This window comes from Chelonia mydas, chromosome 6 (assembly GCF_015237465.2).
Source record: "Chelonia mydas isolate rCheMyd1 chromosome 6, rCheMyd1.pri.v2, whole genome shotgun sequence".
Lineage (NCBI taxonomy): Eukaryota > Metazoa > Chordata > Testudines > Cheloniidae > Chelonia > Chelonia mydas.
In genome coordinates, this window is record NC_051246.2 from 13,491,786 (window position 1) to 13,504,881 (window position 13,096).

The window sequence follows — 13,096 nt, forward strand, 5'->3', positions numbered from 1 at the left end:
CCATGTTTATGTACTTATGTCCTCTTGAGCTGCGGTCACTCCTCTGACTGCGCTGTAGATGTCCCCTAAGTGAATTAGGAGCCTACACTAGAAATTTTTGCTGGTATAACAATGTTGATTGAAGGTGATTTTTGCGACATTTCTGTGCTAGAAAATTCCATACTGTGGATGCAGTTATAGTGACATAAACTTTAACTGTTATAGCTTATTTCACTTGGGGAACTAAGTGGGTGGGTGAGATTCTGTGGCTGGCATTGTGCAGGAGGTCAGACTCGATGATCATAATGGTCCCTTCTGACCTTAATATCTATGAATCTATGAAACTGGCAGAAGCTATACCAGCAAAAGTATTCTGCCACTGTAAACTGCATCTGCATTAAGTGGGTTTTAGACTGGCAAACCTTTTAAGTTCAGCAGGGTTGTTGTTATCTGTGCTGTAAACCCTCTGTGTACTGGTGTAATGTTACACTTTGGGTGTGGTCTGCAGTTTCCTGTCAAGTTATTGCTGGTGACTACCAGGGCAACTGCCTCCACCAAAAACCCTCCCAAAAGGTAAGCTCTTATTAAACACACATAAGAATGACGCTAAAGCGTTTGAAATGTAAAGCAGTGAGTAAGGCTTTCGTTGTAATAATATCCCTTACCCCCTTTCTCTTACAGAAGGGTTTTCTCTTGGGGGAACCCTTACTTCACAGCATTTGATGGTATTAAAGGTATGGTCCTTTTGGGGAGAAAAGTGTCAGTTTCAATAATCTGGAGCGATGGTTGTCGCTGCTGGAGTCTAATCCTGTTCCCTTTCATACAAAACAAGACCAGCTTGTTCTGAGAGAAAGGTCAAAATGTAGAAAATGCAGTTTCCTGTCTCTGGTGCTCACACTTGTAGCCTTGCGGCTGGAAAAAAACAAGCCCAGCATTGTGCTCTGAGCCACTCTGATAGGAGAGATTCTGTTACCAGGCTCTTTAAGGCGTTGTGTTCAGCTTCTTATCTGGTCAGGCTCACCGCTTTGTGGAGTGAAGTTTTTCTTGGTGACTCATCCAGATTCTTACTACACAGAAGGCAGAAAGGGAAGTGAAGAGAGGGTGCAAGGTGAAACACCCTCACAACTCAAGTGTTGGTCAGGATTTAGTGGGAGCCAGTAGAGGTGGCAATGTCATGTTCCTACTCTCTGGCCTGGTCTGGTCAGGGCACCTTTCAGGGTCAGGACAATGAAGGCCCAATGGTCTCAGGGTAGGTCCCACGGTGAGGGTGGAGATAGGGAAGTAGCCACAATGCTAAAGCTTGCTCCTTCCAGCCCACATCCAGAAAGGGGGTGGCAGCCTCATCCCAGGAACACTATCCAATCAAAATGAATCTGGGACTGATTATAACTCTGAAACATTTCCTCCCATTTCTAGAACCTTTCATCTCACCATCCTGCCAACCCAAGCTGCCTTAGAGTCCAAGACCAGAAGGGACCATTTGTGACACTGGTCAGAGAACTTCCCCAGAATCGTTCCTAGAGATCACTTTTAGAAAAAACATCCAGTCCTGATTTGAAAATTGTCAGTGATGGAGAATTCACCACGATCCTTATAAATTGTTCTGTTGACTAATTATCCTCACTGTTAAAAATGTAAACCTCTTCTCATGGCTCCTTTCCCCGGAACAATCTGAGTTCATACCAGTCTTTCTCCATCTTCTGCTGGTTTTTATGAACAATATGATAACCTAGCTGGTCTTCTGTTACTCCTTTAATGTGGGTTTCTTGTGCCATGGGGTGGGGTGTGTGGTGGCTAATTGGGGTGAGTGCTTCTTGTGAGCAGACATCTGAGTTTTCTGAAGTACAACTGTTAGCGCTCTCTGAAAGTCATGAGAATCAGCCCTACTTAGGGAGATCAGGGAAGGGAGTAGTTGTGAAGGCAGCTGCGTTCTTTAACCCAGGGCACATTTTTCTGATCAATCAAGTAACAGAACCAGGCTCAGCTTGGTGGATTAGAAATTCACTTCACTTTGGAAATTCACTTTACTACCAACTCCCTAGTGTTCAAAAAACCTGAGATTAATCATGAGCTGTTTTAAACATAATAATGAATTTTGGTTTCTTTCTAATTGCCTGTTGGGTTTTAAAGCTTTCAGATGCCCTCAAACTTTTCACCATAGCCATGAGGGCTAGAAATTTATTTATAAAAAAAGAAAAAGCTAATAGTAATATGTAGCTCTGCTAGAGCACATTTCATCAGTAGATCTCAAAGCACTTTACAAAGGAAGAAAGTATAATTATCCCCATTTTACAGATAGGGAAACTGAGGCATGGGGCAGGGAAGTGACTTGCCCAAGGTCACCCAGGAAGCCAATGGCAGAGTTTGGGCTAGAACCCAGTCCAGTGCTTTACCTCCATGACTCCCAGACTTGGGGTTTTAATAAAAACACCAGCTATTGTGAGATTTATGATCAAATTGCAATAGCTGGCAACTTCTCCCAAGTGAAAGATGAATGAAGCAAGTTTCATCCATTTGAAGAGAGTGGATACATTTTAAAACCTTACCTGTTCCTCTGATATGGGTGAGTGACTAAGAAAGAGCCCTGAATAAATCAACCAATTTGCAATTCTCCTTCCAATGTATAACATACAAAACAGATCCAAATCCAGTATGTAGGCATCACTTAGTATTGACGCCCCTTTTCTGGCATTGTGCCCATCCGACACAGCTTCCTGCATAACCCAGGCCAGAGATTCTCATCCACTAATTTCTGCATCCAGTCCAACAGTTTCTGTTTGACCTATAGCATGTTTTAAAAAGACACCCAGTCTTGCTGACAGACTCCATATTTATTCAGAGAATCACTCTGTTCACAGCAAATGTTTCAATGGTTCATTCCCCTCCTGTTAACATCTTGAACCTTACTAGTTTGAATTTGTCTCGCATCTTCTCCCAGCCATTGTCTCGCCTTCTGCTTTTGTCTGCTGGATCTTAACAGAGCTGTCTATGTCAGCTATGATGAAATGACCTCTTAGTCTTCTCTTGGATAAACTAAATTGTGATTCTCGCAGTATTTGGCATTTTTCTTAAAGCTCCCAGAGTTCTGTGATTCTGCTGGACAAATTTCTCAGCTTTCATTAAAGAAAAAAGAAAATTTTTACCCTTCATGGTTGCAAAGAAAAGCTTGAAAACCTGCATCCTAAAGATTCCATCACCAGCATGCAAATAAACACAATCCCAAAGTTTTTTTTTTTTTTTTAAATTCATGATTTTAAGTCAATCTCGTGATTTTCTGCTGGCATGATTTGTTCAGCAAAACAGTCTGAACTTCCTGGAGAGCTGGAGAAATGACTATGTTAGATAGACCAGGGTCCTGGGCTTCCAAACTCCCTGATTCATTCTATGATTTAACAAATACAAAAGAAGTTCTTTGGCATAAGAAAGTGAAGGGAAAAAAGGCACAGTACTGTCCAAGTCCGCTTTATAATAAGCGGAATTGGGCTTGTTTCCCACTTTAATTTTTTGAAAGTTGCGGGTTGTGGTTTTCTGGTCTTGTTTTATCTGGAGATCACTTATTTGGGCTTTTTTATTCCACCCCTGCTTCTGCCTTCAGAACTAGGTGCCTGGCCAGCCGCTGATGCTCTACGGCCGCCCAGCGAAGGCAGCGCTGTCACCAGCAGCAGCGCAAAAGTAAGGGTGGCAATCCACCATGCCATGGCACCCTGACTTCCGCACTGCTGCCGGCAGCATGCCCGGCCAGCAGCTGGCGCTCTCCTGCCACCCAGCCAGAGCTAAATTTGTGCTGGGGCTAGCCGGGCCTGTGCCCAAGCACCTGTTTCGTTACACATTAAACACATGAAATCAATGAGTTGTAGTCACCCAGGTGATTTAGAAAATAGATGCCTAAATGCCTTTAAAAATCTGGCCTTCTGTGTCTCCGTTCCCCATCGCAGCAATGGGTTAATGGCCCTGCTCTGTCTCACCGGGGTGTTGTGAGGATAAAGACTTTAAAGATTGGTAGGATATTATGGTGATGGGGAGTGGTGGATTACCATATAGGCCCCACAGGTACACCGGCACTCTGGCCCCGCCCCCTGCTGCTCCTTCCACCCCGCCCCCAGCCCCACTTCTCTGCCCTGCGCTTCTTCTTCCCTCTGAGGCCCCGCCCCCAGCCAGGCTGGAAGACAGCGGGAACCTGCGTAGAGAGTGAATGAGTATATCCCCACCCCCCGAGTCTCTTTTCCCCCCCTTCCCAAGTGTAGCCAGCCTGAGCCACTTGCCCAAACCCCCTCCTGCCCTAGGCAGGGCTGGCCTGAGCACTGCCTCTTGCCACCCGTGAGCCCCTCTACTCCCCCGCTCGACTCCATTTTGGCAAAACTGCATCATTTGTGCTGTATGGCTCTTGCCAGCTGGTGATCAGTTGACAAGAGCAAATGGGACAAATCCAGTTTTGCCAAAAAAGTTGGGACATCCAGGGCCAAAACGGTAGGTATGGTTACCCTAACAGGGGTCCCCAAACTTTTTTGTTGGGCCTCCCCTTACCTGGTCCGTGCCCCCCTGGAGCTGGGGCCAGAGCTGGGAGTGGGAACTGGGGGTTGCAGTGGGGCCAGGGGCTGCGGTCAGGGGCCAGGAGTGGGGCTGTGGCTGGGAGTGATGCTGGAGGTGAGGCTGGGGGCAGGGCTGGAGTGGGGCCAGAGCAAGGACGAGTGCCATTCATTCCCTGCCCCCACTCCCCCCCATGTGAGCTGACCTGGACCCCACTGCACTCACAGTGACCAAAATGTTCCTCCGTGCCCTCCTAGGCTGAGGTAAAAGTCACCCAAGGAGCCCAGGCAGCTGTGAGGAGACCATGCCCTCCACTTGCCCTGGGTGGGGGACCAGGGTGCCCAAGAGACAAGAGCAGCCCCCAGCCCATGTTCCTGTCCCCCACAGTGCACTGCCCAGGGCAGATAGAGGGTCCAGGGCTCCCCACAGTGCCCCAGGCTCCCTGAGTAGCTCTTACCCTGGCCCTGGCTTCTGGCCAGACCAGAGGGCACAGCCTTGGGGGAAGCGGAGGAGCAGGGTGTGGGGCCCTATGGCAGGGGGGATGTTGGGGGCCCCAATGTTCTTTGTGCCCAGGGGGCCCCAATAAATCTTAATCCACCTCTGGTGATGGGGTCTAGATAAATACCTAAGACCTGGTCTACACTTAAAAGTTTTACCAGTATAACTACTTTGGTTAGAGATGTGATATTTTTTTTTCTGAAAGAGGTATACAGGTGAAAAACTCCAGTGTGGACACAGCTACACTGGTATAAATGTGGTGTTTACCAGTATAGTCATTCATCTTCCTGTATTGAACTGGACTTGATGAACTCCCAAGGTCCCTTCCAGTTCTGTGATTCTACGATGGAACAGCGATACTGCTGTTAGCATCTTTATACTGCTATAACTGCATCCACACTCGGGGGGAGGAAGTGGGACCACGTTAGCTATACCAGTGGTGTTACAGCCGGACAACTTTCTAAGGTAGATGAGGTCTTCGATTCATAGGTTCCAAGGACAGAATGGACCATTGTGGTCATCTCCTCTGACCTCCTATGTAACACAGGCCAGAGACCGGCCCCGAATCATTCCTAGAGCAGAGCTGGTAGAACAAACATCCAGTCTTGATTTAAAAATTGGCAGGGATAGAGAATCCACCGCAACCCTGGCTGAAAAGAAAAGGAGGACTTGTGGCACCTTAGAGACTAACCAGTTTATACGAGCATAAGCAGTGAGCTGTAGCTCACGAAAGCTCATGCTCAAATAAATTGGTTAGTCTCTAAGGTGCCACAAGTCCTCCTTTTCTTTTTGCGGATACAGACCAACACGGCTGCTACTCTGAACCCCGAGTGAGTTGTTCCAATGGTTAATTACTCTCGGGTTAAAAATGTCCACTTTATCTCCAGCCTGATTTTGCACCTTTGGATCACGTTATACCTTCCTCTGCTAGATTGAAGAGCCCTTTGTTTGTTCCCCCTGCAGGTACGAGTCGAGATTGGGATCAAGTCACCGCTCCATCTTCTCTTTGTTCAACGGAAGCGATTGATCTCCTTGAGTCCATCACGATAACGCCGGTTGTCTAAGCCTGTGCTCCCTGGGGCTCTGTCTCTGGCCTTGCAAAGGAGGGAAGGATTCGGGCTAGATCTGACTTTGTGCCCTGTGGGTCTGTGCTCGGGGTGCCGGTGGGGAAAGGGGCCAGCGGCTGCAGCCACTAGAGGGCCCCGGTTGTGGCTAAGGGACAGGAGTCTGCTCTCTCGGCTCAGCTTACCGGGGCCGGCTGAGCTTCCGCTGCCGCTGCATCCGGGCTGCAGCCGGGCTGATGATTGGCCGCTGCTGCCCAGCGGGGTCTGGTGCGCGGCTTCCCAGCTGCGGCAGGGACCGTGGCTGGCTGGACCGAGCCCCCCGCCGGGCTCCGCCAACCCTAGCTCCAGAGCCCAGGTGACAGAGAGCGCAGGGGGTGGGGCTCTGTGCAGCGCCGGACGCCGCGAGCGCCCAGAGCGGCTGCCCGAGGCAGAGCTCGTGGCCCTGGGGAGGGGAGGTTCCCCGCCGAAGGGGCAGGGAGAGAGGGGGAGAAACAAGTGGAGAGAGGGGATCTGCTACCCCCAGCTCCCCTGGCATTGCGCCACCCCTGACACCCCTGCACACACTGACACGCTCACAGTCACACGCACTGACACGCTCAGTCACACGCACACACTCGCTGACAGGCAGACACTTTCCGACCCACTCGCTGCTGTCACACCGACACCGGACCTTAGCACACTCACAGGCTCACGCGCTCGTGCACCGTGACGCACACAGGCTCATGCACGCATAGGTACTCTGACACATTCGCACAGACGCACAAGTCATACACCTGCACTGTCTGACACACAAACTTACACAGACACCCTCAGGCACCCAGCCACACTCTCACAGGCAGAGGTCCCAGTTTCCCATCCATTCCCAGGGCTCCCTCCATTAGCTCCGTCCATTCGACAGACTGTTGGGGTCCGCGGAACAGGACGTATTTCATAGATGCCAGGGCCAACAGGACCCATTGTGCCCAGAGAATCTCCCCCAGCAATTCTTGCACCTGGCCCAGTAACTCCTGGCTGAGCGGTACCTCCCACAGGGCGCGTACCCAGCCCCAGCTGGCCTCTAGCTCCCCATTTGTGATGCCATGTCCCTGGCACATTCCCTGAAACACCTAACAAGCCCTGAACTCACCTTGATTCTTTCCCTCACACTGAGCTGGATTCCCAACAGCAAATCTGACGTGGTTCCCCAGACAGAGGGAAGGGAAGAGCCACGTATCCTGGATTTCTTGGGTCTGGGCACGGGGTGGATTCTCCATCACTGGAAGTCTGTTAAAATAGAGGTGCGGCATCTCTTTCTCAAAATCAGGAGTCACTGGGCCAGAGGCAGGAATGCCTGGGGGAGATTCTCTGGTCTGGGGGAGATAGGAGGCCAGGCTGGAAGGGCACAGTGGGCCTTCAGGCCTAGATATCTATTTCCCTAGAGACAGCAGCACAGCAGAGAGGTACAAAAATTGAAACCAGCTCAAAGTATTTGTGAGTGCAGTGAAACAGCTGGGATCCCACAGAGCTGCCGTGAACTTCCACAGCTTTGCCCCCATCTCAGCCAGGCTGGGGCTGTACCCAGCAACTGTGGCAGGCATCACTGGAAGTCTGGCAGCTGCTCCCCTGCTCTGCTACCTTTCCCCTGGGTGTTTGGAAGGGACATGGAGGCAGATGTATTGTCTTCCTGCCTCCCCTCTGGGAACTTGAGGGGTATCCAGCTGCCGATTTTTTTTTGATCTATCCAACAATGATTCCTTTCACTGCCTTGGCCACTCCCCATTGTGAAGATCTCCTTTGTGTCCCCCACCATTGCCCAGCGGAGGGACTGACTCACATCCAGATTCTTTCTCGTCCCAGCAGGAGCTGAGATTTAAGAGCGAGGATGAGGAGGGAATCGGCAGCAGAGAGGTGATGAGACAATGGATCCGGATGGGACCGCCTCAGGAATCTCTGAAGCTGATGAACACCAGAGTCCCGGGCAGGGAGAAGCCGGCGAGGATCTCAGCGGGTTGGAAGAGCAGGCAGATGGCAATCCTGACACTGTCAGGGGAAGTTTAAATGTCCAGGATGGCACCCTGCCAGGGGAGGATCCAGCCACATGGGCTGAGCCAGGGAGAAGCCCCAATGGGAGCTCAGAACATAGGACCCAGGAAAGAACCCAGCTGCGGCAGAAGCCCCATCGCTGCCCTGACTGCGGGAAGGCATTCAGCTGGAGCTCCCACCTCATTCAGCACCAGCGGGTCCACACAGGGCAGAGGCCCTACAAATGCCCCGACTGTGGGAAGGGCTTCACCCAGAGCTCAGACCTCATTACCCACCAGAGAACTCACACAGGCGAAAAACCCCACCGCTGCCACCAGTGTGGAAAGGGCTTCACTGTCAGCTCGGGGTTGGCCCGGCACCGGCGAGTCCACACTGGAGAGCGCCCCTACAAGTGCCCTGAGTGTGGGAAGAGCTTTGGTCGCAGCTCCAACCTGCTGACCCACCAGCGCACGCACACAGGGGAGCGCCCCTACCAGTGTGGGGAATGCGGGCAGAGCTTCAGCCTCAGCTCCACCCTTGCCAAGCACCGGCGGCTGCACACGGGGGAACGCCCCTACTCCTGTGCCGACTGCGGGCAGCGCTTCAGCCTGGGCTCCACCCTGGCACTGCATCGGCGCAGCCTGCACACGGGGGAGCGCCCCTACCCGTGCCCTGACTGCGGCAAGCGCTTCAGCCGTAGCTCCAGCCTGACCACCCACCGCCGCAGCCTGCACACAAATGACCGGCCCTACAGCTGTGCTGAGTGCAGCAAAGGATTTGGTCGCAGCTCAGACTTGCTGGCCCACCAACGCAGCCACTCCGAGGAGCGGCCCCACCACTGTGCCCAGTGTGGCAAGGGTTTCGCCCGCCGCTCCAACCTCCTGGCGCATCAGCGCAGCCACACCGGGGAGCGGCCCTACCCATGCGGGGAGTGTGGGAGGTGCTTCAGCCGGCGCTCCGACCTCGTCAGCCACCGCAGGACCCACACCGGGGAGCGGCCCTACCTGTGCGCCCAGTGCCCCAAGAGCTTTGGGCAGAGCGCTGACCTGCTGACCCACCAGCGTACCCACACTGGGGAGCGACCCTACCGCTGCCACCAATGTGGCCAGAGCTTCAGCCTCAGCTCCAACCTCCTGGCCCACCACAGGGTTCACACCGGGGAGCGGCCCTACCACTGTGCCCAGTGTGGGAGGGGATTCACTCGCAGCGGCAACCTCCTGGCACATCAGCGGCGGCAGCATGCAGTGGGAGAGACCACCTGATGGCACAGAACACGTGCAGGGAGAGAGAGCTCACCTGAGGGCACAGTTCATGCTTGGGGAGAGAGAGTCCCCCTGCCAGCACAGAACATGCACAGGGGAGAGAAAGAGAGAGTGACCGCCTGATGGCACAGAACATGGCATGGAAGAAAATTATCTTGAATGCTTATGACTCAGTGTCCTAAGAGATAAAGAACAAGAAGGGGTATTAGTTGGTGTCTGCTACAGACCACCAAATCACATTAGGGGACAGGGAGACTGGCTCCTTATACAGCTATCTATAATGTGTAGATAAAAAAGCTGCGTGATCCTGGCGGATTTCAATCTGAGTGACATAAGCTGAAGGTCTCATGCTGCCAGTACTAAAACATCCTTGAAATTTCTAAAAGTTATAGATAATGTCCTAATTCAAAAAGTGTTGCATCCAACATGGGGGAATTTATATTAGATCTCATCTTGACAGATAAAGAGGAAATAATCACAGAACTAAAAATTAATGGTAACTTAGGTACAAGTGATCATGACTTGATCAGATTTATACTGTGCAAACGGAATAAAGTGCAGACCAGTGATTTATATATATATACTTGGTGCTTTTAAAGAGCCAATTTCAAAAAGCTGAAAACAATTATGAACCAAATCAATTGGGAGGAAGAACTGAATCAGAAAAATATGATTGATAATTGGGAATTGTTTAAGAACACTTTATTAGATGTCTAAAAAGCCAAAGTCCCACAATTGAGGAAGAAGGCCACTGATCTGGTTTAGTGGGGAAGTGAAGGCAACTGTAGAAAATAGAAAAAAAAAGTATATAACAAATGGAAGAAAGGGGAAGTTGATGAATATAAATCAGAAGCTAGGAATTGTAGAAAATTGATTAGAGAAGCAAAGGGAGGCAAGGAAAAACCTATGACCAGCAGAGTTAAGGACCATAAGAAGGAGTTTTTAAAGTATATTAGGAACAAAAAGAATCCTGACAATGGTCTTGGTCCATAACTAGATGGAAATGGTAGAATTGTCAATAATAATGCAGAAATGGCAGAAATGTTCAACAAATATTTCTGTTCTGTATTTGGGAAAAAATAAATGATGTCATCATATCATACGATAACATTCCATTCCACTAGTGTCTCAGGAAGATGTTAAACTGTAGCTACTAAGGTCAGACATTTTTAAATATACAACTTGCATCCAGAAGTTTTAAAAGAGCTGGCTGAGGAGCTTGCTGGACCATTAATCGTGATTTTCAATAAGTCTTGGAACACTGGGAAAGTTCCAGAAGACTGGAACAAAGCTAATGTTGTGCCAATATTTAAAAAGGATAAATGAGATGACTGGATAATATGGGACTGTCAGTCTGACACTGATCCTAGGCAAGATAATAGAGCAATTGATACAGGACTCGATTAATAAAGAATTAAAAGAGGGTAATATAATAAGTGCCAATCAACATGGGTTTATGGAAAATAAATTCTGTCATACTAACTTGATATCATTTTTTGATGGGATTACAAGTTTGATTGACAAAGGTAATAGTGGTGACGTAATGTACTTAGACATCTGTAAGGCATTTGACTTGGTACCACGTGACAGTTTGATTAAAAAACAAGAAAGATATAAAATTAACATGGCACACATTAAGTGGATTGAAAGCTGACTCACTGATAGGTGTTAAAAGGTAATAAGTGGACAATCATCCCTGAATGGGTATATTAGGGGGGTCCTGCAGGGATCGGTTCTTGGCCCTACCCTATTGAGCATTTTTAGTAATGACCTGAAAGAAAACATAAAATCATCACTGGTAATGTTCGCAGATGACACAAAAACTGGGGGATGGTAAATAATGAAGAGAAGGTCGCTGATTCAGAGCAAGCTGGATTGCTTGGTAAACTGGATGCTAGCAAACAAAATGTGTTTTAATACGGCTAAATGTAAATGCCTCCATCTAGGAACACAGAATGTAGGCCAGACTTACAGGATGTGGGACTCTATTCTGGGAAGCAGTGACTCTGAAAAAGATTTAGGGGCCCTTGTGCAGAATCAGCTGAACCTGAGCTCCCCTTGCAACGCTGTGGCCAAAAGCACTAATGCAAATCTTGGATGCATAAATGGGAATCCCAAGTAGGAGCCGAGAGGTTATTTTACTTCTGTATTTATCACTATTGGAATTCTGTGTCCAGTTCTGGTGTCCACAATTCAAGAAGGATGTTTACAAATTGAAGAGGGTTTCAGAGAAGAGCCATGAGAACGATTAAAGGATTAGAAAACCTGCCTTATGGTGATAGACTCAAGAAGCTCAATCTATTTAGTTTAACAAAGAGAAGGTTAAAAGGTGACTTGATTACAGTCTGTAAGAACCTACATGGGGAACAAATATTTAATAGTGGCCTCTTCAATCTAGCAGAGAAAGGTATAACACGATCCAATGGCTGGAAGTTGAAGTTATACAATTCAGACAGGAAAAAAAGTGAACATTTTTAACAGTGAAAGTAATTAGCCATTGTAATAACTTACCAAGGATCGTGGTGGTTTCTCCATCACTGACAATTTTTCAATCAAGATTGGACGATTTTCTCAAAAATCTGCTCTAGGAATTATTTTGGAGAAGTTCTCTGGCCTGTGGTGCTCAGACTAGATGATCACAATGGTCCCTTCTGGCCTCGGTACCTATGACCTTGTGCAAGGAGAGAGAGAGAGACCCCCTAACACCATAGAAGATGTGTGCGGGGAAGAGAGAGAAAGAGACCACCTGATGACACAGAACACGTGTCAGAATGTGTGTTCTGTGGTCTCCATTGCAGAGGCAAGGTCAGAGCTTGGCTGGCAGCCAGACCCTGCTGCTGGGCCGCTCTATCCCCTGCTCATCTGGCATTTGTCAGACTTAGATGGAGATGTTCACCCCCTGTGACAGCAGTGGGAACAATGACAACACTGTGATGGGTCCGAGACATGGGCCCTGCACCACAAGACAAGATGTTGGCAGAGAAGGGGTAGCCATTATGGTCCCTGGTCATTGTATGCTTTGCTGGAGCCCTAAGCATCAGTCACAATGTGATCCAGAAGCTGTGAAGGAGGCCTGGCTTTGGTAAAATGATAAAAAGCCCCCCTCCAACTCCCAGTCTGATTTGCTGGGATCTATTGGCCTCATCGTGCAGGAATAGAATAAAACAGGAACCTTTCCATTAGCTTCAATGGCCACTGAATCTGTATCTGACTATACCCATACACATCTATCTATCAGATTGCACTAAATTAAGTTTATGGTTTAATTTGGTTTCTTACTTTGAACTGGAGCTAATAAAGCAGGACCGAGTTTCCCAGCATCGCGTTGCGTCAACTTCTTTATCCTGAAAGCGAAAATAGTTGTGATTGTAAATGGGGGTGAGATAGCACTTGCTGCAAAGCCTGTTTTAGGGTTTAATGATAGATTCATAGTGAGGAGCAAAATTTATGTAGGTGGCAAATTATCCCACATCTGCAAGGTTCTTACACTTTTCTCTGTAGCATCTGGTGCTGGGCACTATCAGAACCAGGAGACTGGACAAGATGGACCTCAGGTCTGATCCCGTTTGGCAATGCCCATGTTCCTACATCTGCTGGACCAGATAATTTGCACCCAAGAGTTTTAAAAGAATTGTCTGAGGAGTGAGAAAATGTAGATATAATTGATGCCAACCAATATGGTTTAATGGAAATAACTCATCACATGGCTTGTACAGGTGGTCACAATTTTTTTAACACAAAATATATTTGGTTGAAAACAAAAGA

The 13,096-nt window shown here is 48.8% G+C and overlaps 1 protein-coding gene across 5 annotated transcripts; it reads left to right on the top strand.

Moving 5' to 3' along the window:
- Positions 1-467: 467 nt before the first annotated feature.
- Positions 468-12,648, top strand: LOC114021485 (zinc finger and SCAN domain-containing protein 2). 5 transcript variants are annotated; one of them, XM_037899212.2, is made up of 3 exons: positions 468-552; positions 5,968-6,423; positions 7,905-12,648. In XM_037899212.2, exon 3 carries the CDS (start codon positions 7,967-7,969, stop codon positions 9,329-9,331), a length of 1,365 nt encoding a protein of 454 aa, XP_037755140.1. In that variant the 5' UTR covers positions 468-552; positions 5,968-6,423; positions 7,905-7,966; the 3' UTR covers positions 9,332-12,648. The 5 variants fall into 5 exon arrangements, with proteins under 5 accessions (XP_037755140.1, XP_027686639.1, XP_037755139.1 ...); XM_027830838.3 differs by having other exon boundaries at positions 7,908-12,648; XM_037899211.2 differs by having other exon boundaries at positions 5,968-6,144; positions 7,908-12,648.
- The last annotated feature ends 448 nt before the right edge of the window (positions 12,649-13,096 follow it).